Source organism: Myodes glareolus, chromosome 19 (assembly GCF_982192425.1).
Source record: "Myodes glareolus chromosome 19, mMyoGla1.1, whole genome shotgun sequence".
Lineage (NCBI taxonomy): Eukaryota > Metazoa > Chordata > Mammalia > Rodentia > Cricetidae > Myodes > Myodes glareolus.
Window position 1 is genome coordinate 63,923,601 of NC_142044.1, and position 27,753 is coordinate 63,951,353.

The 27,753-nt window shown below is 46.1% G+C and overlaps 1 protein-coding gene across 6 annotated transcripts in view; it reads left to right on the forward strand.

Annotated features, from left to right (window-relative positions):
• Positions 1–27,330, forward strand: part of Slc11a2 (solute carrier family 11 member 2) — a 34,827-nt gene extending 7,497 nt beyond the window's left edge. For all 6 annotated transcript variants that reach the window (XM_085678610.2, XM_085678611.2, XM_085678612.1 and 3 more), the window contains exons 2-17: positions 2,701–2,772; positions 4,279–4,427; positions 4,866–4,991; positions 6,728–6,847; positions 8,751–8,857; positions 9,301–9,371; positions 9,475–9,542; positions 11,105–11,260; positions 11,754–11,912; positions 13,078–13,164; positions 13,788–13,907; positions 14,044–14,193; positions 16,015–16,088; positions 17,625–17,778; positions 19,807–19,860; positions 26,782–27,330. In XM_085678610.2, the coding sequence (XP_085534736.2) occupies positions 2,739–2,772; positions 4,279–4,427; positions 4,866–4,991; positions 6,728–6,847; positions 8,751–8,857; positions 9,301–9,371; positions 9,475–9,542; positions 11,105–11,260; positions 11,754–11,912; positions 13,078–13,164; positions 13,788–13,907; positions 14,044–14,193; positions 16,015–16,088; positions 17,625–17,778; positions 19,807–19,860; positions 26,782–26,859 (1,707 nt within the window). In that variant the 5' untranslated portion in view covers positions 2,701–2,738 and the 3' untranslated portion in view covers positions 26,860–27,330. The remainder of the gene's footprint in view (positions 1–2,700; positions 2,773–4,278; positions 4,428–4,865; positions 4,992–6,727; positions 6,848–8,750; positions 8,858–9,300; positions 9,372–9,474; positions 9,543–11,104; positions 11,261–11,753; positions 11,913–13,077; positions 13,165–13,787; positions 13,908–14,043; positions 14,194–16,014; positions 16,089–17,624; positions 17,779–19,806; positions 19,861–26,781) is intronic.
• The last annotated feature ends 423 nt before the right edge of the window (positions 27,331–27,753 follow it).

Genomic DNA, 27,753 nt, shown 5'->3' on the forward strand with positions numbered 1-27,753 from the left:
TGAATCACCAAACTGGCTCCCAACTGCCTTTTCTTTCTTTCCTTAAGCAACATTATATATTTGTGTATGTTTGTGTGTGTGTGTGTGTGTGTGTGTGTGTGTGCGAGAGAGAGAGAGAGAGAGAGAGAGAGAGAGAGAGAGAGAGAGAGAGAGAGAGAATGAGAACGAAGAAACTTGTAGGAGTCAATTCTGTTTTTCTGCTATCCACCATGTGGGTCCTGAGGGTGGAATTCAGGTAGCCTTGGTGGCAAGCACCTTTATTAGCTGAGCGACTCACCAGCCCTCAACAAGCCTCCTTTTCTTCTTTTCTTCCTCTCTTGCTCTCGCTCTTACCTTTCCTTTTTCCTTCCTTCCTTCCTTCCCTCCTTTCTTTTCTGTCTGTCTGTCTTTCTGTCTCTTCTCCCCCTCTCTTCCCCTCCCCTCACCTCTTCTTGCTTTTCTTTTCTACAGGGTTTCTCTGTATAACAGCCCTGGCTGTCCTGGAACTTGCTTCATAGACCAGGTTGTTCTCAAATTCAGAGATTTGCCTGCCTCTGTCTCTGCCTCCTGAGAGCTGGGATTAAAGTGCACCACCACTGCCTGGCTGACAATTTCATTTTATTTGTTTTTGTTTGTTTGTTTGTTTCGAGACAGGGTTTCTGCGTAACTTTGGAGCCTGTCCTGGAACTAGCTCTTGTAGACCAGGCTGGCCTCGAACTCACAGAGATCCGCCTGCCTTTGCCTCCTGAGTGCTGGGATTAAAGGCGTGCGCTATCACTGCTCAGCATACTGAATATTCTTAAACAGGATATCAGCCCTCATTGCGAAAACAATCTGATTTAGTCAGTCTGTGTGGCTGTTCTCAGAACTGAACAGAGATTATGGCAGGTCATGTCACGTGACCCAAAGCTCCCAGAAGCACTGCATGAAGTTTGGTGGTTTCTTGTGGCCCAAGTTCCTTTTCTTATAAGAGTCCAGTGACTGACCTGATGTGTAGTTTCTCATTTCCTGTGGGTAGGATAACTGGGTGTCTTGCCTTATTCACACAGAATGACAAAGTTAAAGGGCTACCCACCAACCCATGGCTGTGACTGGAGCCCAGCAGAATGGTCAAATGAATGACAGCCCTCAGATGAGGCCACTATAAGTGGGTGGAAGAGGCTGGATTGATGAGTGGTAGCGGGGGTCTGTGGGCTGACCAGAAACACGGGGCTAGTTGTCTGTTGCAGGAAAATGCTTGCCCCTGGTAACTGTGAGGGAGAGATGGTGCTCCTTAAATTAACCATGGACGGTGTGCTGGCTAGGGTGACACCCAGAGCTCACTTTTGATAGAATTCAGTAAGGTAAAACATGTTAATATATAAAGAATATCCAGAAAATAAGGTGGAGGGCTGTTGAGATAGAGGAGAAAAAATGTTTTGGGGGAAGGAGGCTCTCCCCCTCTCAGCAGGTGAGCACTTTGAGGGTTCCTGTGAGCAGTATTGGTGATAACTTTCTCTCTCGCTGTATGTTTGCAATCAACCGAGACAACAAGTCCATAGTAAGTAGGTTCAGAAGTGAAAAGTTCGGCCTTTTTAGAGCTGAGGGATGGCTCCATCCAGGGACCCGCACAGTGGAAGAAGGGAGCCAACTCCTGTGAGTTATATGATACCCATGTCTCCCCGGCCCCCTGAAAAAAATAAATAAATAAAAAAAAAAAGTTCAGCCTTTGTAGTGAGGCCAAGTCGACAGTGTTCTGTGGATAGACCACCGTGTCAGCTTGCTAATGCTCCCCCAGTCCCCAGCTGCACCCTGATATGTCATTGGTGCCCAGAGAAACACTGCTTCCCACAGATGGGGCCCAGTCCTGCTAACCTCAGCATTCTTGCAGACCCCAGGGCAGCTTAGCCTGTGGGTAACTAGCTTCTCCCAATTTTCAGAGCGAGACTGGAACTTTCTTTAGTTTTCCCTCTAGGGAATAGTGATCATCCACTTGAGAGGCACCTTCCACACCCATCCATAAAACTGAATCATGAGTTTAAATTGTTAGTTAGGCCAGATTTTTATTCCCTTTTGTTGTCACATGGCTGATGTTGATTTCCCTATCCTGCCTCCATTTTCCAGATTTTGTTACTACAAACCTGGCTGCTTTCTGTTCTTTTAAAAGTTGTGAATTTTGAAGATTATTCCGTTGTTAGATATTTTGGTTAATATTGAGGCTATTTTGGGTTAATTTGGGCTAATATTGGCTTAATATTGAAGCAGAAACTTGTTGATTAGCAGCCCGTTAGTGCACACAAAGACAGATTTGTTGGGAGCTGGGTGTGGTGGTGCACACCTTTAATTTCAGCAGAGGCAGGTGGGATTTTTGTGAGTTCAAGACCAACCTGACCTACTAAGCAGTTCCAGGACGTCCAGGGCTGCACAGAGAAACCCTGCCCAAAAAATCGAAATAACAACAACCAAACAGATTTGTTGGCAGGTTCATCTGCTGTGCATACAGAGGGTCCCACTTGAGCTTGGAACCCGTGAGAGCCAAGAGGCTGACTCACAGCCTCTTCCTGGCCTCATCTTTTATTGTTTTTGTTAATGTCTCTTAATCCTGTTTTGAAATCTGTAGTTATTTTCAGGGTCAGCTGATTGAGGAGAGGATTGTTCCTTTCATACAAGGGTTCAGCCATACAGTGGCAAAAAGCGTTAGTTTTGTTCTTACTAATTCTTTACCTTTCCTTTCTCTTATAGAATCCTATTCTAAGAACACAGACACTCAGGTACCTACCATGGTGTTGGACCCTGAAGAAAAGATGCCAGATGGTAACTTACATCTTTGTGTCATAGTCTGTATGGGATTGGGCTTTCCTAGATAAGGCAGCTATGAATGAAATTAATTTATGACCATTGGATTCTTCCTCATGTCTTATTTCTAATTGCCAGCTAGTTTGGTTTCTAGAACAGTAATGCTTGCGAGGACAGCGTCATTCCTGCAGTGTCATATATGCAGTGTTTCATGTGTGTATGGAGCAGAAGCACAGGGTCCTGTGCAGCTGAGCTCCTCCTCTAGACCACCCACTCCCTTCTGCTTAGTGAAGGTGGTGGGGACCAGCGTCCTAGAAAAACCAGAGCGCTGATATTTTAGTGGGTTGTAGGGTTTATGAGAAAGAGGAGAAAGCCTCGTGATGCCGACAGCTCGGTGGACTTTGGAAGCTCTTGGTGAACTAGCCCTTTTCTGCTAGGCCTTCCCCAACTTGGATTTAAGATTAACTGTAAAATGCAGACTTCAGGGAAACACTGCTTTCAGGCTGCTATGAGCCCTGCTGTCACAAGGGCGCTAGCACCCGTGACCAACAGTCACTAAGCAGAGGCCTTAGTCAGACTTCCCAGACTTCTGCTTTGCCGCATCCTCTTAGTGTTGGGTGGGTTTTCCAGTTCTCTCTTCTGCTGTGTGAGACTGATAGAGCTGTGGTACCCAAGAATGATCCTTGAGTGAGTCCTGCTGGATAATGGGATGGGAAGATGTCCTAGTACCTGACTTATTTTCTTTTAAAAATTAGGATTCTGAATTTCTCATGGGGCTAGTTTGTCAATATTGAGTCGTAGGTGTGTATTGCTTTGTTGGTTTTAAGACAAAGTCTTGTTAAATTGAAGCCCAGACTGAACTCAGACTTGTATCCCTTTTGATTTAGTCTTTCAAGCATGTCATTGTCCTTAGAGAACCATTATCAGGTGGGTGTAGAGGAAGTCCAGTGATTAGTGTTAAGACTGACCCAGGGAGGAGACAGGGCATGGATCTGAGAGGAGGTAGGGAAAGTAGGGACAGGAAGGAATCTAATCAAAATGCATGGTATGAAATTCTCAAAGGACTATAAAATATCATGTTAAACTGATCCCAGGCTGAGAGCTTTTAGAGGCTTTTGAACTCTTTGCTTCCAAGAGTTAGGGTTGCAGGCTGTACCACAGCTGGCTTGTACACATATTACCCTGTAAAGATATTTAATTTATTGGGCTGGGGATGTAACTTTTTTGTAGAGTGCTTGCATAGCATGCATGAAGCCCTGGGCTCAGTTCTCAGCTCTATTTAAAACCAGGTATGTGGCTGTAATCCCAGCACTTGGGAGGTGGATACAAAAGAATCAAGTTCAGAGTCATCCTTGGCACAAACCAGTCTGGGTTACAGACCAGTCTGAGACCAGCCCTTGTGTCTAGGCTGGTCTCTTGTGTGTGCAGGTCTAAAGCTGTTGCTCAGTGATGGGGGAACATATGCCAGACAAGGGTTAGCATTACTGAGAGTGCTCATTAGTGAATGTGGTCATGTTAACACAGATGGCGCTTCTGGAGACCATGGAGACTCTGCCAGCCTCAGTGCCATCAATCCTGCCTATAGTAACTCCTCCCTCCCTCAGTCCACTGGGGACTCTGAGGAGCCCTTCACCACATACTTTGACGAGAAGATCCCCATTCCTGAAGAGGAGGTTAGTGATGGTTCCTTGCAGGGGACCCTGTGTCCTGGGGAAAGCCTTGGAGGGACAGGTCTGCCAGCCACCTCTAGCTCAACAACCTGAGGTCTTATTTTGGCAGCCAGTCTCTGACATCATCAGGATAAATGGCCTCTGTGGGAAAGGTACTAGTGAGAATTTTGTAGTTCAGGAAGGATGGATATTGTGGCTTCCTCTTTCAGCTGTGCCTCTCTCTGCTCCTGTGTGGGTAGTGGGGGAGCCCAGGGTGCCATGTTACTTACTGTAGAACGAGCTGCTGATGGAGAGCCGGTAAAGGAAGGGCTGTCACTGAGAGCTGGATGTGAAACATGGGCACGTGCCCTGCGTGCCCTGAGCCCCTGCAGTTGGTGATGCCCCTTGACAGGTGACAGAGTAGTGGAGACACTCAGGCTGCCTTTCCTCTCTCGTTTACAGCACTCTTGTTTTAGCTTTCGTAAACTGTGGGCGTTCACGGGGCCTGGCTTTCTTATGAGCATTGCCTACTTGGATCCAGGAAACATCGAATCTGATTTGCAGTCTGGGGCAGTGGCTGGATTTAAGGTGAGCATCCAGTTTACAAGTTTTCATTATTGTTATTTTTGCTGACATTTTTGCAATGCTGAGGATGAACTCTGGGGCCTTGCAATGCTGTCCTCATCTTTGAGCCCTTGTTATACTCTTACACCTTTTTCTTGATCATGTTGAGTAGCCTTCAGGTAGAGTTGACCCTTGAACAACATAGGTTTGAACTGTGCATGTCTACTTATGTGTAGGTTCTTTCTAGATTATCAGCAACTTTCTATTTTACTTATTTACATGGCTGTCCTAGAACTCATTATGTGACCAGGCTGGCCTCTGTTTTCAAAATGCTAGAACTAAAGGTATATGCCCAGCCCAGACATAACAATCTGTTTTATAATTTACTACCCCAGGCTATATGGAGATCTACTGCAGAAAGGTTAAAATGCACCCCATCCTCTGCACGCACACAGTTCACGGTGGAGCTGTTCTCAGTTGAGAGAAATAAAAGCAAATGTAAGATGTGTTGTTAACTCCTAACCATGTACAGTAGCTGTCATGTGTGCTGTACTTCTGTGTTGGCACCTGGTGCTCTTATGAGCTCACGTGATTGCTTATGATGTGTGGCTGGTCGTTTCTGTGTGAGCAGCTTCTCTTTCAGTAAGGGATGTAGTACAGTAAAAAGGGTTTCTTGGGTTGTTGTGTAGGTTTTTGTGTAGATTTTATTCATGCCAATTGCTTCTTGGCCTTTTGGCTAAGCGTAAATAAGTGTGTTGTATTATTGGTATGGCTTCTGATAAACAGGCTGTTAATCAAGTTTTAGGGGATGAAATGTTACATGAAAACTTCTCTTGCACGGCAGAGGAGTCTGGGACTTGGTGTCTAACCTCCTGTCTTAGTTACTTTTCTAATGCTCTAATGAAAGACTATGTCAAGACAACTTAGAATGCTGGGTGGTGGTGGTGCATGCCTTTAATCCCAGCACTCGGGAGGCAGAGGCAGGTGGATCTCTATGAGTTCGATGCCAGCCTGGTCTACAGAGTGAGTTCCAGGACAATCTCCAAAGCCACAGAACAAAACAACTTTAATTGGGCTTACAGTAGAACAGAGGTGTGGGGAGCAGGAACAGCTGAGAGCACATGGTCCCCAAATAGGAAGCAGAAAGGACACTGGAAATGGCAGGAAGCTTTTGGAGCCTCAAAACTGCCCTGTGACACACCTCCACCAAGACCAGGCTTTCTGATTGCTCAAACAATTCCACAACTGTATTCAAACTTAGGAGCCCATGGCCATTCTCGTTCAAACCCCAACGCTCCCTCATTGTTCCAGCATGCACAGGTCTTCATTGGCACTGACACTTCGTGAAAAGTCCTTACTATATGGTGTCTTGTTTTTTATTTGTTTTTGTTTTGAGTTTTGAATTTTTGAGACAGGGTTTCTCTGAATAACAATCCTAACTGTTCTGGAACTCACATTGTAGACCAGGCTGGCCTTGAATTCTCAGAGATCTGCCTGCCTCTGCCTCCAAAATGATTAAGCCACCACTGCCTGGCATGGTCTCTTGTTTTATCCACATAATAAATATCCTTAGGAAAAGCAAAAGATGGGAAACTGAGGATCAGAAAGATGCTAGACCTAGTGGGTCACGTGTAGAAGCTGTTGCAGAGTGTGGACCCATCCCCCTGCTTTGACGAACTGTTTCCCGTTAGCATCTCCAAACAACCAGTCAAAAAGCCCTTTGCTTGTCTAATGATGTTGGGGGATGTTGTTCTCCTTAGTTGCTCTGGGTGCTTCTGTTGGCTACCATTGTGGGGCTGCTGCTCCAGCGCCTTGCAGCTAGACTTGGAGTGGTCACCGGCTTGCATCTAGCTGAAGTGTGTCACCGTCAGTATCCCAAGGTGAGTGGCTTGTCTATTACCATGCAGGAATCTGTGTGTCTGATATTGTGTGCTGGCCCACTCTGGATTGAGCCAGAGGAGAAGTTGGGGTCAGTGTCCCTGAAACTAGAAGTACCAAGGGGTTCCTAATGCCTCTTCTGCTGTCAGCCTGTGTCCTCCTTCAGAATCTAACATGGGACTCCCTTTTTTGTTTTTCTCTTGAGATAGGCTCATGTAGCCCAGGTTAACATTGAACTCTATATTTAGCCTTGTGTTTCAACCTTTCCTAGTGGTCCTAGAATTACAGGCACACACAGGTTTCCTTAGGGAAGTGCTGCATGAGTAAGCATTAACCAGGTTACCCCTTATTTTGTTTGATGTCACCATCACTTTGAAAAAGATATTTTTTACAAAGTATATGTGGTAGGTCCTGTGGATTGGCTAATTATTTTTAATTTACTCTTAAGTATCCTACCTTTCATACTTGCCACCTTAAGTGGGAATGACTTCTGTCAGAAGAATTTGCAGGGGAGCTGAGGACAAAACTCAGGCCTTCCCAAATACTCCATAGGCACCCTAGAGATTGAACCACTTCTGTCATGCCTGAAAATCTTTTTAAGTTAGTTCACTTGTAGACATGAAACAGGCCTCCCTTGGGAGTGCCGTAAATTTTTAGTCTCATTTCTGACTATGAACATAGAGGCTTTGTGTTGTTGTTTTTCTTTTCTATTCTCCTAGGCTGGTGGGTCAGCGGTCTCTGTCTCTCTGTACCCCCTCCCCCAGCCTAGGATGTTCTTGAACTCTTGATCATCCTGCTGGAATCCCTGAGTACAGGTGTTACAGGCCTATGTCACCATGCATGATAAATATAAATTATTTTTACCAACTTTTCAGAAAATGTTGTTGTTTTATAATTCCCTTTAGTGTCTTTTTCTTTGTGCATATTAATAGTTATTTATGAGAAGAAACTTTTTGGATAGTAAGTATCTGGAAGCTTTCTTTTTGGTGTCAGTAAGCCAACATTAACTAAATGTATTTTTCCATTCATCTGTTGGTCTAGATTTAGTTTCCTAGTTTGCTATATTCCATCTATTCTCAACTAGTTTACCATGAATACTTTAAAAAAGAGATTTATTTTTTTAAAATTCTGTCTACATATTTGAGTATGTACATTTGAGTGTGAGTGTCTGTAGAGGGCGGAGGCTTCGGATCCCCTGGCGCTGGACTTGAAGGAGTGGCACGAGCGGAGACCCAGCCTTGCTCTTCTGCAAGCGCAGTACGCACTGCTGTTGTGCAAGCGCAGTACGCACTGCTGTTGTGCAAGCGCAGTACGCACTGCTGTTGTGCAAGCGCAGTACGCACTGCTGTTGTGCAAGCGTAGTATGCACTGCTGTTGCTGAGCCATCTCTCTAGTCCCTCACCCTAAACACTAATACGTCTATCTTTTTCCTCTGACTCTCCTGGAACTCACTCTGTAGACCAGGTTGGTCTTGAGCTCACAGAGGTCCTCCTGCCTCTGCCTTCCAAGTGCTGGGATTAAAGGCGTGCGCCACCACCTCCTGACTGATTGAGTCTTTCTTAATTGTTCATTTCTTGTTCTCTCTTGACTTTCATTTTGGCCATGTTTGTATATTTATTTTTCCCTCAAATTTCTTAGACTGTTTTTGGGCAAGAGAGTACGTGGAAAGTAATGAATAGAAGTTTGATTCTTCTCCTGAGGAGGATTAAGGAGAAAAAAGTGAGCTGGGTTGCCACCCTTACCTTGACTCACAGTCTCTTGCAGGAAGAACACTTTCCTTCTCTGTGTGGGGTTGAGTTCTGTTATGTCTATGTAAGGCTATGTGGTTCTGTGCCAAAATCTGAATTCTGAATGAAGGAGGAAGTTCTTATAAACGAATGACCAGAGCCACTGTTTGCTTTGCAGGTCCCACGGGTCATCCTGTGGTTGATGGTGGAGTTGGCGATCATTGGTTCTGATATGCAGGAAGTCATTGGCTCAGCCATCGCCATCAATCTCCTGTCGGCAGGAAGGTGGGGGCTTCCCTCTAGATCATTGTCAGTATTGAGCTGGATTCCAAAGACAGGGTGAAAATGAGCCAGCTCATTCCGGAGCATTCCGGAGCCGCCTTCATCTTTCCCAGTGGACATAGTCCCTGTCACTCCCATTCCCATGATGTGCACACTTGTATTTAAATCGATTGTGTGGGGTTTTGTACAATTACTCCTTTGTAAGGGGAGGGCTACTTATCTGATTGCACCTGACCCACGCTTGGTGTGTCCTACACATCTGACACAGTAAGCTCCCAGGGAGGCTGTCAGTGGATGGCCTTTAGCTGATGGTGTTTCTCAAGCTTGGTTTCCTGCCACTGTTGCTTTTCCCCAGGCCCTAGCCTCCCCCGTGTTCTGTGTTGGACAAGCTGTGAAGAAAGTGCCTTCCCTGGGTCTTCAGTCTCTGTTTCTCTTCTCTAACCTAGGATTCCCCTGTGGGGAGGAGTTCTCATCACCATTGCAGACACTTTTGTCTTTCTCTTTTTGGACAAATATGGTAAGGAGGGTGGAACTGGTGGGCGAATCAAAGCCGCCTGCTTCAGGCACGTGGTTACAGGGAAGTCTGTCTTCTCTGTGCTCACTGTGTGTTTCCCCCTTAGGGTTGCGGAAGCTGGAAGCATTTTTTGGCTTTCTCATCACTATTATGGCCCTCACATTTGGATATGAGGCAAGTGTTACAGGCTGTTGGTTAACTATTTAAAACAAAGTTTCATTTTGTTTGTTTGTAGTCTTTTATTATAAAAAGCAATAATAGTGCCAGAATAGAATAGTTTAACTGTATTGGGTCAACAAAAAGCCACTGTACTTCTGGGCTGTTGTTGAAAAAATATAGTCTGTGGCAAGGATTCATGTGCAGGAAAGCCTGTAGAAATTTTCTTTGAATCAAAAGTGGCTAGACCTTTCAGGACCAACATTTTTGGTCCCAAATTAGCTACCCTGACAGCAGGACAGTTTTAGGGTGGGACAGACAGAGGCTTATGTTGACTGTTAACTCAAAGCAGTTCTGTTTGTGCTCATCGTGACTGAAATTAATTAACCACAGCTTGACTATTTCCTGTATTAGACCAGCTGATGGTAGTAGTGAACGTGTGCGGTGGTGCATGCCTGAAATACTAGCAACTAAACAGAGGCAGACTGGTCTCTGTGAGTTTGAGTCCAACTTGGTATACTTAGAGAATTCCAGACCAGCCAGGACTGTAGAGTGAGACAAAAAACTGTTGATGAGTAATAGGTGATTGATTATTTTCCTGGTTGTTGCTTGCCCACCGCTAGGGATCAGTACCACTATGTTTACCTTTTCTGTTCAGTTATAAACAGATTTCTTCTTACAGGCCTGCCTAAATATTAAAAGATACCTAGTCTATGAGTAGGTTTTTCAGGTTGTCCCAAGGCTTGCAAGAGAAATCCTAAGCCAGGAGAAAGTTTGGGTGGGCAGTGTTAAGGAATGACCCACTCCCAGCACACGGGTGACAAGCAGAGGAGGTTCTTAGATGAGCAGGTGAACAGCAGTGTGTAGAGCGTGGGTTTAAGAACAGAACTGTTCTTGGATCTGTATCAGCAGTTACAGAGACACAAATACCAGCAAGACCTTTAGTCAGTTTGTTTCCTCAGAACACCGTGTTCTCTACATATCTGCATTGTACATTCAGAATATTTAGTCCTGAGTCCTGGCCCCTGGCAGCAAGCCCCATTATTAGTTATCTTTGGTAGCTGTAACTAAAATACTTGAGGAAAGTAACAGGAGATGAAGGGTCTACTTACCTGGGGCTTCAGAGGGCTCGGGCTGCCTGCAGTTCCTTGGGCAGAACACCCTGGCGGCAGATGTGCTGTTGAAGGTTCTATCTCAGTGCAGACAGAAGCACGGAGGTTCAGGACATGGCTAGGTCCAGGAGGACTGCCTGCATTCATCTACTTCTTCCAGGGAGGCTCCACCTGCCAAAATTTCTACCACATCCCCAAATTGTACGAGCACGATGGGGCTTGAGTTGGTCATGAGCCTGCGGCAGTTTCTGTTCCGACCACAGCAGCCCTTTGTCGCCGTTCATTGCTGATGCTGTCCTTAAACTCAGGGCCTTGTGCATACTAAGCGCGTACGTGTTCATGATTCCATACTCCTATTCCAGGCAGTTGTTACAGAGGGTAAAGGAGTGAAGGATGCCAGTGTCCCTAGTGCTGTTCTTCCCCTTCCATGTTGCGGTAAAGGCTAATAGGTGTTGTGTTGCTGTGTAGTATATTACAGTGAAGCCCAGCCAGAGCCAAGTGCTCAGGGGCATGTTCGTGCCGTCCTGTTCAGGCTGCAGCACTCCACAGATTGAGCAGGCTGTGGGCATCGTGGGAGCTGTCATCATGCCACACAACATGTACCTGCATTCTGCCTTAGTCAAGGTGAGCAGTGCCCTTCCGTATTCTTAGTTTCTGACTGCTAGAGCTCTGGAGGAGCTGTGCTCCACAGGAGCGCCGTATTTCTAAGGCTGGCGGGACTGTGTTTATCACCAGATTGACCAGGAAAAGTGATCCTCAAATTCCAGGCTAGTGTTCTTCATAAAAGGTCTGGAAGTCTTGAGGTCCAGAAGTAAGGAGGGCTTTCCCAGTAAGTCAGGCGTTGCTTGGCCAAGATAGGTCAGACACTTGACAACTAGTCCACTAGACTTAGAACTGAGATAGTCTCTGGGAGCTCAGCCTGGGTGCTGGCTGCCCATTTGGGGGTTGTGCACTGTTGTCAAAGGTGTGGAGTTCTTTGTACTTAGTGAGCTAAGATCTGTTTCATTTAGCCAGTTGTTTGCCCTCTTAATCTTTCAGCTGACTCCAAAGTTCTGAGTTGTTACAAAGAAACTTTCTGCAACTCCTGGAAAAATGACTGCTGCCTTTATCTCTCTAGTCTAGACAGGTAAACCGGGCCGATAAGCGGGAAGTCCGGGAAGCCAACAAGTACTTCTTCATTGAGTCCTGCATTGCGCTCTTTGTTTCCTTCATCATCAATGTCTTTGTCGTCTCGGTCTTTGCTGAAGCATTTTTTGGGAAAACCAACAATCAGGTGGTGAGTAAGCCAGGGTTGTGGGTGGTGAAGGCCAGGTGAACTGCATGCCTGAATGGGGACAGAAAAGAACCCAAGGAGACTTATCTGAAGTCTAGGTGCCCCTCCTATTCCTCCAGTCTACACACCAGCCAGTCTATGGTGTGGGGCTAGGAAGCCTGGTCCCACCCATTCCCGGGTGAACTGGAAGAGCTGGCCTTGGACTCACAGTTGCCTCCTGCTGTCATAGAGGTGTAGCATTTTGGCTGTTTGGCCATTGTTATTTCTGTTTCCTTTTTATTAACTGCTGCCTGCCTGTCTGCTAGTCTTGATGGTTGTGCTGAGGAAAGGTCAGGAGGAGTCAGCAGAAAGGACGCATGCTCTGACAGGGCAGGCCTTGACTGACAGGGCGGAGCTTAGCACATTTTGAATTCTCTCCCATCCATTTTGTTTGGTTGTTTTTTTTATTTGAGGTTTTTTGTTTATTGTTGAGTGTTTTAAGATGCCAGGATTGAACTCAGGACCATGTATGCGATGCTAAGCAAGTGTTCCACCACGGAGCTGCTTGCCCGCATTGCTGTCTAGTTTTGTTCATCATTTGTGTCTACAGGAGTGACCCTGGCTCTGCTTTGACCGAGGTCCTCTGGGTGCTGCTGTCCTCTCACATTTGAAGTCTTCTGATTTGTTTTCCTTTTTTTTTTGTTTTGTTTTGGGTTTTGACTTTTGATAAAAGGGCTTCATTGTGTAGTCCTGGGTCGAGGCTTGAAACTCTGTAGACCAGGCACCTGCCTCTGCCTCCCAAGTACTAGGATTAAAGGCTTGCATCACCGTGCTCTTCATTTAATCTAGGTTTTGGTTTGGGTTTATTTATTTATTTTTGGATGAGTTCTACTTGTGCAGCCCAGTCTGGCCTCAAGTTTGGGATTCTTCTAGCTCAGCTCCCTGAAGGCTGCCCTCTAAGCGGGAAGCCCTTTGAAAGAGTTTCTCTTTCCTTACTTGCCCTGCAAACTCTGTCTCAGTAAACACTGTGGTGCTGGAGGGAATAACAGGCCTGGGGAGGGCTGCAGGTAGAGGCACAGCTGTCAACCCCCTGGAGTGCCTCCTCTCTTATCTCCTGCAAAGGAATTTGGTGAGACAAACTGGGGAGTTCTTATCTGGCCCTCATTTCTGAAACTGCTTTGGGCTTTAGATTGACGTCTGTAGGAATAGCAGCAGCCCCCATACTGGCCTCTTTCCTAATGACAACTCAACTCTGGCTGTGGACATCTACAAAGGGGTAAGCACACTGATTTGCAGTCTCTGCTTTGGGGTAAGTGTTTGCATATCCTCTTTGAGAGTTCATTTCAGATTTGAGCATAATTCCTCTGAGTATCTTTTATTTCTGAGACCCTAGGCCAGGTGCACATTTGGGGTTTTGCGGGGTAGGTTAGCAACTCCTAAACTCAGGAGGACATCTTAAAGTGTGCAGACAGTGACTGCAGTGACAGGTGAATTAGTGAGGTGTTCATTCCTGGGTCCTTTTGGGCCCATCATGTTGGTTCCATTGTGATCCCCAAGAACATAATATGTACCCTACATTCCCCACATGATTCACTGTCTTAGCTGCTCCTGCCATTTTTCACGAGAATACATTAAGGAGCAGGCTTTGGGAAGTGCAGGGTTCTGTCTCTTTAGTATTTAAGGTTAGAGATGAAGGAGCATGTGGAAGAGGGATGAAGGGATGCCCAGCAGTCAGGTGGAGCCTCTGGGTCACACCAACACCGAGTCTCACTGTCTAGCAGTGCCCGGTGCAGCACTTGATGTGCTGTCATTTCACGAGGAGAGGGAGGTGCTGCAGAGGGCCGCTGTTCCGGGTGTCATCTAAGCACTCACACGCTCCTATCTCTCTCCCTGTCCCAGGGTGTTGTGCTTGGATGTTATTTTGGGCCTGCGGCTCTCTACATCTGGGCAGTGGGGATCCTGGCTGCAGGACAGAGCTCCACCATGACAGGAACCTATTCCGGCCAATTTGTTATGGAGGTGTGTGCTGGGGTTGAATACAGGGGATGGCACAGCGCTTGAGTGTCTAACTCCACGGTTTACAGGTTTCCCTGACTTCCCCAGGCATTTCTCTCTCCTGTCACTTGTGGTCACCAGCCCCCATGCCTTCTTCCAGGGATTCCTGAACCTAAGATGGTCACGTTTTGCCCGAGTGATCCTGACACGCTCTATTGCTATCATCCCCACTCTCCTTGTTGCTGTCTTCCAAGATGTAGAGCATCTAACAGGGATGAATGACTTCCTGAATGTTCTGCAGAGCTTACAGGTGAGCAGGCAGCTGGGGAAGCTCATGCTGGAGGCTGGGTACTAGGGGTGAGTGAGAGGAAGGAAAGGCATGGAAGTTCATTAAATGGAAGTAATGAGCTCTGCTTAATATATAAAACACAAATTTGAGGCCACCAAGATGGCTCAGTGGATACAGTGCTAGCTGTGCCATTGTACAAGTGTAAATTCCTAAATTTGATCCCCTGAAGACATGGGAAGAGGAAAGAACTGTCTCCAAAAGTTGTCCTCTGATCTCCTGTTGCGAGCCCTATTCCTGAGCGGGCCTTCTGCCCTTACTTCGAGGTCGGCGGGTAAATACTCAGGATGACCACAGTCTTTGTTCTAGGAACAAGTTTATTATGCCAATAGTCAAATCTCCAATTGTTACTATAGCAGATATAAGCAAACATCAAAAACTATAACAATCCTTAGCCAATCAATCACATCACACATTCAATCACATTGAATTCACATTCAGCAAGGATTCCTATGTCCTAGGCAAGGTCTTCTACCCTATCTTACTGAGGCATTGGTGTATAGGACCTGATAATGGTTCGTGGCTCTCGACATAGACCTCTGGATCAGCAAGTCTTGATCCGCCGGCAAGAGCGAGTTCTCTGGCTCTTGGAAGATCTCAGCTGTCAAGTTGCTGGTTCGTTGGATTCTCTGTGACTGCTTCTGACAGCGTGTCTAGCCAGTCATTTTGAGAATGTCTTCTGGCCGTGAGCCTCAAGTTTTTACACTGTTTCTGGCTGCCTTTCCTCCTTACTTCTAGATTAGCACACATGTCTGCTTATCATATAGTTACGTCACACTTGTTCATTCGACTCAAACTCTTATCATCACTGCACACATTGCTTCATACTTTTTAGTTTCATTTTGTGTGTCACTTAATATTGCCTCTTAATACTCCTGGACTTGTTTGTCCTTACAGACTCATAACATCTCCATATTCACCCGCAACATGGGCATGTCTGTCTGTCAGTCCGTCTATCCTCTCTTTCCTTACTCAGTCTCTGTCTGTCTTTCTCACACACAAATAAATAAGTAACTTAGTAATACATAAAAATGCACAGCACTGTAGCTCGTTAATGCAGCAAGGGTAAATCATTAAGTGATTCCTGAGGGCACCACTACCTCCTGGGGAGGTTACAAGGCAAGTCACATCCAATATGTTATTTATTTATTTAAGATTATGTATTTTTATTTACATGTGTCAGTGTTTTACCTTTGTGTATGTATGAGCACCGTGTGTGTGCCTGGAACCTGCAGAGTTCAGAAGAGGGCATCAGATCCCCTAGCACTGGAGTTGCAGACAGTTGTGAGCTGCCATGCAGCTGCTGGGAATCGAACCTGGATCCTCTGCAAGAGCAGTTCACAAAGTGTTCTTAACCACTGAGCCATCTGTCTGGCCCCCAATGCATTGTCTTTTGTGTTTAAACAAAGGCACTTAGGATCATGATTAGTGCTGGGTTAAAAATAATGTTTGGCAAAGGCAAGATGATAGGAACAGCTATTACCATGGCACAGATGAGATATGGTTTATGACTCCTGTCTGTGAGCAGTGCTGGTGTCTTGTGGTGCAGTAACCATGATTGATGTGGAGGGAGAGAGCACACCAGAGCCAGGCCAGTGCCAATAAGCAGCATTCCTCTGAAGTGTCTGGTCAGGTCCTGCCCTGACTCTCTTGGTGATAGACTGTGACCTGAAAGTATAAGCCAGATAACCCCCAACCCCCTCCCCACATTGCTTCTCATCAGTGTTTAGTCACAGCGTTAGAGATGAAACTCATGCACCCACGTAATTCCTTCTGGTTTTTCAGCTTCCTTTTGCTCTCATACCCATCCTCACCTTTACCAGCCTGCGGCCAGTGATGAATGAGTTCTCCAATGGAATGTGAGTACACTTGTCACCCTCCCCAGGAGGAAACGGGAGGTGACTTTTTACCCAGCAGGCCAGTCAGAAATGTCTTCTCTAGGGGAGCTGTGTGTTCCTAGCTGCTTCCTCTCGGGTCGTGAAGACCCTGGCATGGGTGAGCTACAGTACGGAGGAGAGCTGCTCCAGACCTTCCTGTCCTAGCTCTCCACCCTCTGCTGCTGAGGTTTCAATTCTGTGCACTCCGGTAATACATTCAGTGTACACCTTGAAGGGATATGTGGGGTGTGTTCTAGTTTCATTTCTGCTGCTTCGACAGATACCATGCCAACAAGCAGCAAAGGGGTGGAAATGTTTATTTGGCTTACAATTCCAAATTACTGTCCATTATTCTGGAAGAAGTCAAGGTAGAACTTAGTCTTATCACAGGCACTGTCAGGAACAAGGGGTAAACACATCCTTGCCTGCATGTTTGCCCTAAGCTTGCTTCTTCTTATACTGTTGAGGATGCACTGGGTGGGTAATGGTGCCACCCTGAGTGGGCTGGTTGTTCTGCATCATCCCTACAGATGCACCCACAAGCCAGCCTGGTATAGGTAATTTCCCTTTGAGACTATCTTTCCACGTGGTTCTTGGCTGTGTCAAGTTGGCAGCTAAAACCAGTCAGTGCAGGTGCTCATGTAACCCGTTAGGGTCCCAGGGTCTCTAATTGTCACCACTCTAGAGGTGGTGGGACCTGGGAGAGTGGAGCTGATAAATGAGGCGGACTGAAGTCTCCTGCAATAGCCAACTTTCTTCAGAGCCTCGGACAGTTTATACTCTGAGGGCTAAGATGCGTGTCAAGTTCTCTGAGTTCAAGCTGTGTACCCGGGACTGGCAGCATGCGGCAAGAACTTGGTTTCCTATAGAGGCCTGTACAGGAGAGCTTAAACATTTAATTGAATAACAACAGCAAGCAATAATGAGTAACGTGAAGGCAACTCACTCCTGTCCACTGCACCTGGGTGACAGGCAGAACGACACAGAACACATTCCAAGAACAGTGCCATGTTTTTGGAGAAATTGAGGTCACAAGACTCTAATCTTGACTCCATTCCTGGACCATGTTCTGATATCTAATGAAATGGCTCTGCCTTTCCAGGACCTGCTGATTTCTGGGGTCTTAAATGCTAGATTTCTGTGCCAGAGAGATGATAGGTCAGTGGGTAAATATGCTTGCCCCACAAGCCTGACAACCTGAGTCTGATCCCTGGGACTTATATGAAGGATGAAGGAGAAAAATAAATAACTCTACAGATGTGATCTTCTGACCTTCATATGCATGTTATAGCATGTGTGCCCACACATGTACTCATCATTCATACGCATACGTTAATAGTAGATAGTTAAATACTAGGTTCAAATTACTCCAGCCCTTCCCCCTTCTGCTCAATCACTCATTTTGACCCTCTTACATTTTTCTCAACCTGTGTCCCATTTACCACATGAGACATAGGTTTCTTTTCTGTCTGTGGCCTGGTTGGACTATTGCACACTTATGCATCCCTTCTTTCACAGAGGCTGGAGGATCGCTGGTGGAATTTTGGTCCTTATCGTCTGCTCCATCAACATGTACTTTGTAGTGGTTTATGTCCAGGACCTAGGGCACTTGGCACTGTATGTGGTGGCTGCGGTGATCAGCGTGGCTTACTTGAGCTTTGTGTTCTACCTGGTGAGTCCATTGTGAAGGGAGCGGGGCACTGGTATCAGGGTGCATAGGTGGGGCTAGCTGCCTTTTAGAGACGAATGATCCTCAAAGCAGTCTACTGAGGCAGTTCACGTGGCTTTGTCAAATCAGCTGTTTCTAAAATTCTTTCTTTTCTGTTGCTTTTGGTATTGGAGATTAAATGCCATGACGAGCAGCATCCTAATGTTGCACTCTATTCTCAACAAGATGTTTATATTTTGAATCGTCCAATATATTTAAGTTTTTTTTTTGAGGAGGAGGTGTTTCTTGAGACAGGATTTCTCTGTGTAACAGCCCTGGCTCCCCTGGACCTTACTTTGTAGACCAGGCTGGCCTCAAACTAATAATGATTTTCAATTATTTCATCCTATATAAAACTTTGAATTATAGAGATCTGCCTACCTCTGCCTCCCAAGTGCTGGGATTAAAGGTGTGTGCCACCATGCCTGGCTTATTTTAGTCGTTAATACCTAGTATTTTTCTATTTCCGTTGATTTTATAAGGATCCAATATTTAATTCCTAAAAAGAATGTATGTATGGTATGTTTGAGAAACAAAATGTCTCAGTAGTTGCACAGCAAGCTTAAGGACCTGAGTTCAAATCCTCAGGACCCATGTTAAAGGACGGGCATGGGGTTGTGTGAGCCTGTAATCCCAGCACTGGAGGAAGGGAGGCAGCAATAGGAGAGTCATCGAGGCTTGCCAGCCTAGCTACAGATTCAGCAAGACTCCTTGTCACAAAGGAATAAGTGACAGAACAGGAAACATGGTGACTTCCAATGACCTCTGCAAGTGCATGCCCCCTGCACACATACAGAGGGCAAATATAGATGTATTCTCTAGTCCCCAATCTTTCTCACTGCTTTTTTTTGTTTGTTTGATTGGTTTTTTTTTTTTTTGGTTTTTTTTTTTTTTCCGAGACAGGTTTCTTTGTAGCTTTGGAGCCTGTCCTGGAACTCACTCTGTAGACCAGGCTGGACTTGAACTCACAGAGACCCGCCTGCCTCTGCCTCCTGAGTGCTGGGATTAAAGGCGTGCGCCACCACCGCCCGGCTTCTCCCTACTTTTACTAGTGGAAAATCCATAGCAATAAGAACAGACTGGATTATCTGTTTAACACAGAGTTCATACTGAGGTTGAGGATAAGAAGCAGCAGTGTTGAAGATGGAGGCTAGAGCCCTGCTGTTCTCTCTCATGCATTTCACTCCATGCGTGCCATGTCTTCCACAGGTTAGAATCTTTTAGAGAAAAGCTTCGGTGCGTAGTTTAATATGTGCCCTGGGTCAGTGAATCTTTTCCGTTTCCAATAAACCTTGGGCATCTAAGGTTATACTTCACCATAGGACTTTGGAAACCAGATAACTGCATGTGTCCTTGGCAGGAATTGTTTTAAAATCCTCTTTAAAAAAAATCGAGACTGGAGAGATGGCTCAGAAAGGTCCTGAGTTCAATTCCTGGCAACCACATGGTGGCTCACAACCATCTGTAATGGGGTCTAGTGCCCTCTTCTGGCCTGCAGGCATACATGCAGGCCAAATATGGTATACATAATAAATAAATTTTTAAAAAAATCGACCAGCTGTTCCTTCATGCAAATTGAGTGTGTTAACTCAGTACCCTAAGACTAGTGAGATTATCTGAGCCCCAAATTTGGAGGTAGGGCAGATTTTACATCTTGATTACTGCTGCTTCGCTCAAAACCAGGAGCTTCACAGAGGAGCTGTCTCCCTGCCAGTCTGTAGCCTCTCCGTGTCCTTGGGAAACCAATGAGAAATGGCTACTGGAGAGTTCCCCTGAGCGAAACTAGTCATAAACACAAAGCCTACGAACAAAGAGAGTGCAGTTTTGGAAAACCTTGGAGGGCAAAGCAGAAGAGGGGCTGAGAGCCTGACTTGGTCCTTGGTGGAAAGAAATGGATGAAGCTGGATGTTTGGGACAGGAAGCAGGTGTGTCCCTGCAGAGCATGGCTGTGCTGTCTTGGTGGGCGAGTGACAATCATGTTTTCTCTTCCAGGGTTGGCAATGTTTGATTGCCTTGGGCCTTTCTTTCCTGGACTGTGGTCACACGGTAAGCATCTCTAAGGTCCTGCTGAGCGAAGACACCAACGGTGGCAACAATACTAAGTAAACACTGGGTCAGTCTGTCTGTCGGTGCAGGAGCCATCAGAGCCAGTGTGTTTCTATGGTTCACTGTGTGAACATAGCCACAAGTATGTGCTGTTGCACACACTTCATTTAGGACTCAACGAGTAGTTGGGAAATACTTTGTTTCTTGTGTGTTGAGGTCTTTGTTTTGTTTTTGTGAAATAGGATATTGCTATGAAACACTAGGTAGCCTAAACTCACTGTGTAGCCCAGGCTGCCCTCAAACTCACGACAATCCTGTCTCATACCCCTGAGCACTGAGATTATGGGCATGCACTACCGTGCCTGGTTTTTCCCATGTGTGCTTACAAGGTGATTATTTTTGAAGGGGTGAGTCTCACCCTGTAGCATTGACAGCCCCTAGAGAAAGTGACCCTTGAGCTGCTTTAAACACTAAGTCCCTAGGTAGCTGTCCAAGGGCGAATAGCATTTTATGTTCTTAAAACTTTATGAATTAGGGATATAGTAAACTGAAATTATGTTTCCATTGGGTGATTAAGGATATAGTAGCTCCAGGCACGCAAATTTTTATCAAAGGATAATGGATATTTAAGGCTGAAAAATACTTTTATGCTCCCTTTCAAATATTTTTTATTATAAAAAACCCAACTAGAGTGATATGCCATCCATTTGAACTACAAAATTAGAGACAACTACCATCTCTGAGTTCAGGATTTGTTTACTTGTTTGTTGGATTGCTTTCCAAGATAGGATTTCTCTGTGTAGCCCTGGCAGTCCTGGAACTTGTTCTGTAGACGAAGCTGGTCTCAAACTCAGAGATCTACCTGCCTCTGCCTCCCAAGTGCTGGGACTAAAGGCGTGCACCACCACTGCCCCTCTGTGTTCATGATTTTTTATTTCTACTTTTAATTTCTCAGTGGAAGAAGGGTAGGAAGCATAAAAGATGAGTGCGGACAGATGGTCCACCTGCAGGGGCTTGCTCATTACCTACAGAAGCTGTCCTTAGCATGCAAGCTTAGTGGGGCTTCATCTTTGGCTCCGAGGGTTCCTGGCAGTGTCTGGTCTTGGGTGCGCACAGTCACAGAGCCTTTGCCTTCCTCCCCTAAGAGAGTGGTGATAGCAGGAGAATGTAGTGTTTGGGAACTGGCATTCTCGTGGGCCTGGACTTGGAGTGGGTCAGAGAGCTAACTGCGCTATTCCCGGAAGTCACCTTTCACCAAATCGTGTCTCTGACCCGCCACTGTTTCATATCCAAGATGACGCGGGACCTAAGCTTTGCAAAGTCAGTAGGTGTCCTGTCACTGTGCTGGTGAAGTTCCTCCCTGCACTCTGGACTAATGCCTCAGAGAGAAAGCCTGTTGAGACCTGAAGGCGAAGCTCTGGAGTCTTCAGCTTGCGACTGCTGCTCTCGCCTCAGCCACTTCTGACATGCTTACATGGGAGCCTGAGACCGATTCTGTCAAACCCTGTCTGTTTGGAGGATCTGAATAAGCAAGTCGTGGGTAGTCATTGTCTTGGTGGCAGCAGGAATGAGAGTGGCCTTGAAGGACGTCCTTGACTCTGAAGCTTTCCTTCTAGCAAGCTGGCTGCAGATGATCTAGGCTCGGCTGTGCCGGCCGCATTATTATTGGCACTACTAGCAGTGGTTCTCAACCTCTGGGTTGAGTTTGGCAAATCTCTGTCTCCCAAAAAATATTTTAATTATGATTCATAATAGTAGTAAAATTACAGTTATGAAGTAGCAATGAAATAATTTTATGGTTGGGGGTCACCACAGCATGAGGAGCTGTATTAAATGGTCATTGCATCAGGAAGTTTGAGAACCATTGTCCTACAGGGTCCTTCTCATACCTGCCCCTTCTATCACCATTGTTCCCAAAACTTACCTGAATGGTGCCTGAAGATGCTGGAGACTGACCTTTGAACCTTTGTCTTGCTGTAGTATGTGAAGGCCAGATTGATGGCAACAGAGTTCCTTACAAAGCTGCTGTAGTAATGTTTACACTTCCTCAGGGCAGGGTGTCTCCAGAGTCACAAACACAGATAGTCCAGCCCACAGCTGCTGGGGTGGACCCAGGGGCCTTGTGCTTGCTAGGCAAGGCGTCTGCTATGGATCGTGCTTCCCTGCCCTAGAATTTGTCTGTTATATTTGTTTACAATGATAGACGTTTTCACTGTAGTTAGGTGTTCTTTTCTGATTCTATGCCTGCAATGTTTTACACTGTCATTTGGTGGTCACTGGGAATGTGTACTCAGTACCCTGTACAGAGAACAGTGTGTCAAAGTTTCTAGCCCTCCATGCCAGTGTTGTTCTGGCCGTGTATTTGTGAGCCATCTTTGTACTTTCTCTAAGTTGGTACTTGTTCTCCTGTGACATGAAATAATTGTACGATTCAGTGCACTGGGAGTTGACAGGCTGGGTGTAGCTCCAGCATGGCTTGTGAGATCTTGACAGGGCCGTAGGAAGTGGCTACTATGAGGCTTTTAGTGAACCTTCACAGCGTGTAAACTTGATTTGTAATTAAAAAACAAAACAAAACAAAAAAACAAAAGAAAAACTCTCCTTTTTCCTGTTTGCTTTCCTGGCTAATTTTGTAACCTCGAAAACACTTTATTAATAGGGTCTCAGCAGCTTTGATCGAGAAGCACATACATGTCAGTTGCTAAGAGAGACACACTAAGCCCCCGCAGCGCCAGTGCTTGCCTCCTAACAGACAAGTCCCCAGAAGGCTGGGTTAGTCGTGGACACCAAGATTGTAATTTCACTTTGGGGCTGAGAGATGGCTTCTAAAGTGTAGATGCCAACAAACTTCACAACTGGAGTTAGATGCCCGGGACCCACATGTTGGAAGGCGAGAAACAACTGTTTGTTTGTTTGTTTGTTTGTTTGTTTGTTTGTTTTTCAAGATAGGGTTTCTCTGTAGCTTTGGAGCCTGTCCTGGAACTAGCTCTTGTCGACCAGGCTGGCCTCAAACTCACAAAGATCTGCCTGTCTCTGCCTCCCAAGTGCTGGGATTAAAGGCGTGTGCCACCACCGCCCTGCAAGAACCAACTCTTGAAAGTGGTCCCTGATCTGCACGTGTGCTCCGTGGTCCCTGATCTCCACGTGTGCTCCGTGGTCCCCGACTTCCACGTGTGCTCCGTGGTCCCTGACCTCCACGTGTGCTCCATAGTCCCTGACCTCCACGTGTACTCCGTGGCACGTCTATAGTTGTCCCCATATACATACACAACAAATAAATACCAAATTAAAATTTTTTCTGATGAAATGAAAATCAATTTCAATTTATCACTCAGTTAAATACCCTTGTTGGGCTTAAGGCTATAACTTTACTATTCTGCAAGATGGGATTTTCCTGCCTTTCTTTAACTTGAAGGTTTACCTGTCTGTAGTCTTGTCTCATCATCCAGGAAGGATCTTACAATATGTATTTGCTGCCAAAAAAAGTAGTAAAAATTGAATGAGAGAAACAGTCACCTAGCTTAAACCCAGGTGCACATTTTGGCAGACCTGATGTAAATGCTGACCCTGGCATCGTTGCCCTTTGTAAGCAGAGGTGAAACTCAGGTGTGAGGAGCTAGCAGCATTGTCACCAGGCGTGGTGGGGAGTATGTCCTTACCTGACCATCCCAAGACAGCAGGCAAGCTTCAGTTCCTCTTGTGGAAGCTTCCCAGCCTGCTTCAGGAGCTGCCTGCCTAAGATGGTTATCGGAGCTGGCTGTGTTCACCAAACTTCCCTCAACTTTGATTTCATTTCATAGCTAATCTAGAATGAAAGCAATCTCTAGATCCTCTTGTTAGCCTTCCTATTCCCTTACATGTGTTTACAAACGGTGGACTACAGAGGAGACCTGATGATTAAAGCAGGTGCTGCTCCTCCAGAGGACCCAAGATCAGTTCCAGCACCTACGGCAGATCATTGCCAGACTCAGCTGCAGCTTCAGGGGACCCAATGCTCTCTTCTGGCCTTTGTAGGAACCTGTAGGTCCCTGCATGCTCGCTTGTGCGCTCTCTCTCCCTCTCTCCCTCCCTCCCTCCCCATCTCCCTCTCTCCCTCCCTCCCTCCCTCTCTTCCTCCCTCCCTCCCTCCCTCTCCCTCCCTCCTTCCCTTCCTCTCCCCCTCCCTCTCCCCCTCCCCCCGTTATTACAAGACTCTCACCTTCTGTACGGAGGCAGCCTACAAGCCAGGGCACTGGTGTCCGTGCAGAGGCCACCCTGTGTAATACACACACTCTTCTGTGTGAGGCTGTAGTGAGACTCCAGACATTTCTCCAGTGTCACCAAACATTTCAACCAGATGTCGTGACACACGCTTGTAATTTCAACACTTGAGAGGCCAGCCAGTTCAAGATCAGAGTGACCTCCATAGAGAAACCTGTGTCAGCACTCATTAGTGGTTTTGGATGCTTACATCAGGCTTAGAGAACAGACAGGGTCATGTGTGGCAGTAGCTAAGGACCAATAATAGATACACTCATGTATCACCTGTCCGCACCCCAGTCCATTGTAACCTATTGTAATACTTAGCCAGATTTCTCAGTGCCTCGGAACTAGACAACAAAATTTTCCAATTAAGTTACCTAACTGATGATACTCTGATGTCATGGAGTGAAAGCGTCCACCATCTTTTTTCACATGGGAGAGGTTTCCATGGTGAGTCTGGCCCTAGTCATTAGTTCCCAAGCCTGGATGTCAGACCTGCAAGTGCAATGTCAGTGTCTTCCTAGCACACTGGCTGGGACCCATTTGTTCTATGTCGGCTTCTCCTGCGAGGTGATATGGGACAGTGTGTGACGTGCTCAAAATAAACTTTGTGAAGACTTGATGCGGTATCTTATCAGTGTGCTTGGCATCTTGAGGTACAGCATATTTCCATTTTACACACCGAAGATAAGGTCCAGAAGATACACACAGAGCTTGAATGTGGTGCATGACTAATCCTAGCCTCATGAGGCAGGAGGATAACTGCAAATTCCAGTACAGTCATGGCTGGAGAGTGAGACCCAGCCTCCAACTAAACAAAGGGTTGGGTTTAGCTCAGTGGTATAGCACTTGCCTCAGTTCTGAAAATAGAATAAAACCCAAATGGATACATTGGAAGGACTAAAACTGGGCCTTGTCCCCCCACGTCTCCAGTGCCTTTTCTACTGTGTTATATGGGTGCCGTTCATTCATACAGACTTCTAGTCTGCACTTGACAGTCACACAGAGGCTGTTGGTGCCAAGGGTAACAGTATTACTCATACCCTAAGGACTAGTATGAAAGTCAGTCATGGCCCCAAAGTGTCTCACTGCACAGCTAAAGAAGGACAGTTCATTGCCAGGTGCACAGAGTCCACCTTTAGTCCCAGTTCTCAGTGCGGGGAGTGGCAAAGTAGGCGAATCTCTGAGCTCAAGACCAGTTTAACATATAGGAAGTTCTGGGCTAGTAAGGGTTACTTAGAGCCTTTTGGTTTTTTGTTTGTTTGGTTTGGTTTGGTTTTTTGAGATTGTTTCTCTGTGTAACAGCCCTAACTGTCCTGGAACTCACTCTGTAGGTCAGGATGGCCTCCCAGAGATCTGCCTGCCTCTGCCTCCTGAATGCTGGGATTAAAGGCATGGACCACCATCACCTGGCTGGAAATACACTTTTGAAACAGTTGAGGGTGGGGCATGGTTATAAACTAGTGTGATCCCAGGACCCGGGAGGTGGAGACTGCTAGCCAGTCACAATCATCCTCAGCTCTAGAGCATTTTTGAAGCCAGCCTTAAATCCTGCTTTAAAAATCAGAAAGTGCACGACATGAAGACAGCTGAGGTTCCTGATTCAATATGACAAACACCGGAGACCTATAGGTTACCCCTTTCTCACTACACTTTTGTTCTTTTAATGGGAGGGTTTTCTCAAGTGTCAGATGATAATAGGGCCAGAATTACAGGGCTTAGAGATTAGATTATTTGAAGTCTGATTTCCAGTACACAGTGCTGAGACAGAGGGGCTCTGTATTTGGTCATATTAGCCTATGGTTGAATCCCGAAGCTCTGTCCCAAGGTGCACTTGGCACTGTCTCCATCCTTACTCTTCCAGCTCTGGTGTGAAATATCAGGCACTATTCCGGCAGCTACAAAACGCATACATGAGAAACTTCCCCTTTCCACGTGTGTGTGCATACTTTCCCTGGCACCCTGGGCTCCGCCCTTTCTCTAACGTACCCCCTCTGCCCCTGGCTGCCTGACTGCTGTGTGGACATGGACAACCTCCACACTGGCTTTGATCTTCCCTCTCCTGCTCGGGGCGGCTTGTCTGCCCTAGAATCTTCCATCTCCTGCTCGGGGCGGCTTGTCTGCCCTAGAGTTTGTCTTTGAACCTCTAATGGAATTGTTCTTCATGGGCTGGGGGCATGATTCAGTGGCGAAGAACACCTGCTCATGCAAAGGACCCAGTCCAGGGGATCCAATGCCTTCTGACCTCCATGCATACCAGACACGCATGCACACTATGTATGTGAAGGCAAGACACACTGATGCACATAAAATAAAAATCTAAACTTAAAATTGTCCTTGAATTTAAACAACCTCATATACACATAAGCCATTTTCTTTTCTTCTTTTAAATTTTATTTTATGTGCCTTGGTGTTTTGCCTGCATGTATGCCTGTGTGAGGGTGTTGCTTCCCCTGGAGCTTACAGACAGTGTGAGCTGCCATGTGGATGTTGGGAATTGAACCTAGATTCTCTGGAAGAGCAGACAGTGAGTGCTCTTAACCCCTGAGCCATCTCTCCAACCCCCCACTTTCTATTCTGAAATAAAATACAGAAGTACTGAGGAAAGGGGACTAAACTGAGCTTACCGTGTGACTCCTTGAAAGTCAGGCTAATTCTCTCCCGTGTTTTTGTCCTCAGTGTCACCTGGGATTGACAGCTCAGCCTGAGCTCTACCTGCTGAACGCCGTGGATGCCGACTCATTTGTGGCTAGATGACAAACAGCCCGAGAGACTTTAAAAACACTTTTTCTCAGCCATTTTGTGCCAAGTGTCTGTTAGCAAATCTCTGTTAGTTCAGAGGTGAGTTTGTTCAGATGTTTTCAACAAAGGCAGAGATTTCCTCATGAGATCCAGGGTAAAAGCCAAGAGCTGTGCATGGGTCCGAGCCCCGCTTGCCTCCAGCAGTCAGACAGTAGGGAGTGGTAAGCAGTGGGCCTGGGCAGCCATGCTCCCCACAGGCTCGTGCCTGCACTTCTGGGGATTAAAAATGTATGGATATGTATTTATGTAAACCCAAACATGCCAGTTTGGGTAAGATTTTAAGGTTATAAAAGCTGATAGATTTTTAAAAAAATGTTCAGGTAAATTAGGTATTTGTTTTTATCTGGATCATAAATAAGGAAGGGAATGAATCTTTTTACATTGGACTTTCTACATTAACGATCTTTTAAAGTACTATTCTACTGAGCTGGTGGTTTCAGTTCATTGTCATACATCAGGATGTCTCTTTGGTAGCTGCTAATACTTGCATATCACTTAAAGTGTGTGTGAGAGAGAGCGTGAGTGTATGTGTGTGCACTCACATATGTATGTCCAAGTGTATGCTTGTGTGTGCATGTGTGTGCACTCATGTGCCTTCATGTGTTCCTACTTGTGCAGACCACAGGCTGATATCAGGCGTTTCTTTAGACTCTCTACCCTACCTTGTGACTCACGGACTTTCTGAACATGGAGCTCACTGCTTGGCTACACTGCCTGGCCAGTGAGTTTGGGGATCCTCCTGCCCCTTTGCCCCAACACTGGAGTTACAGATTCACTACACTTGGAGTTCATGCAGAGCTGGGGACCCGAACTCAGATCTTCTTGGACAGCAGATGCTTCACTAACTGA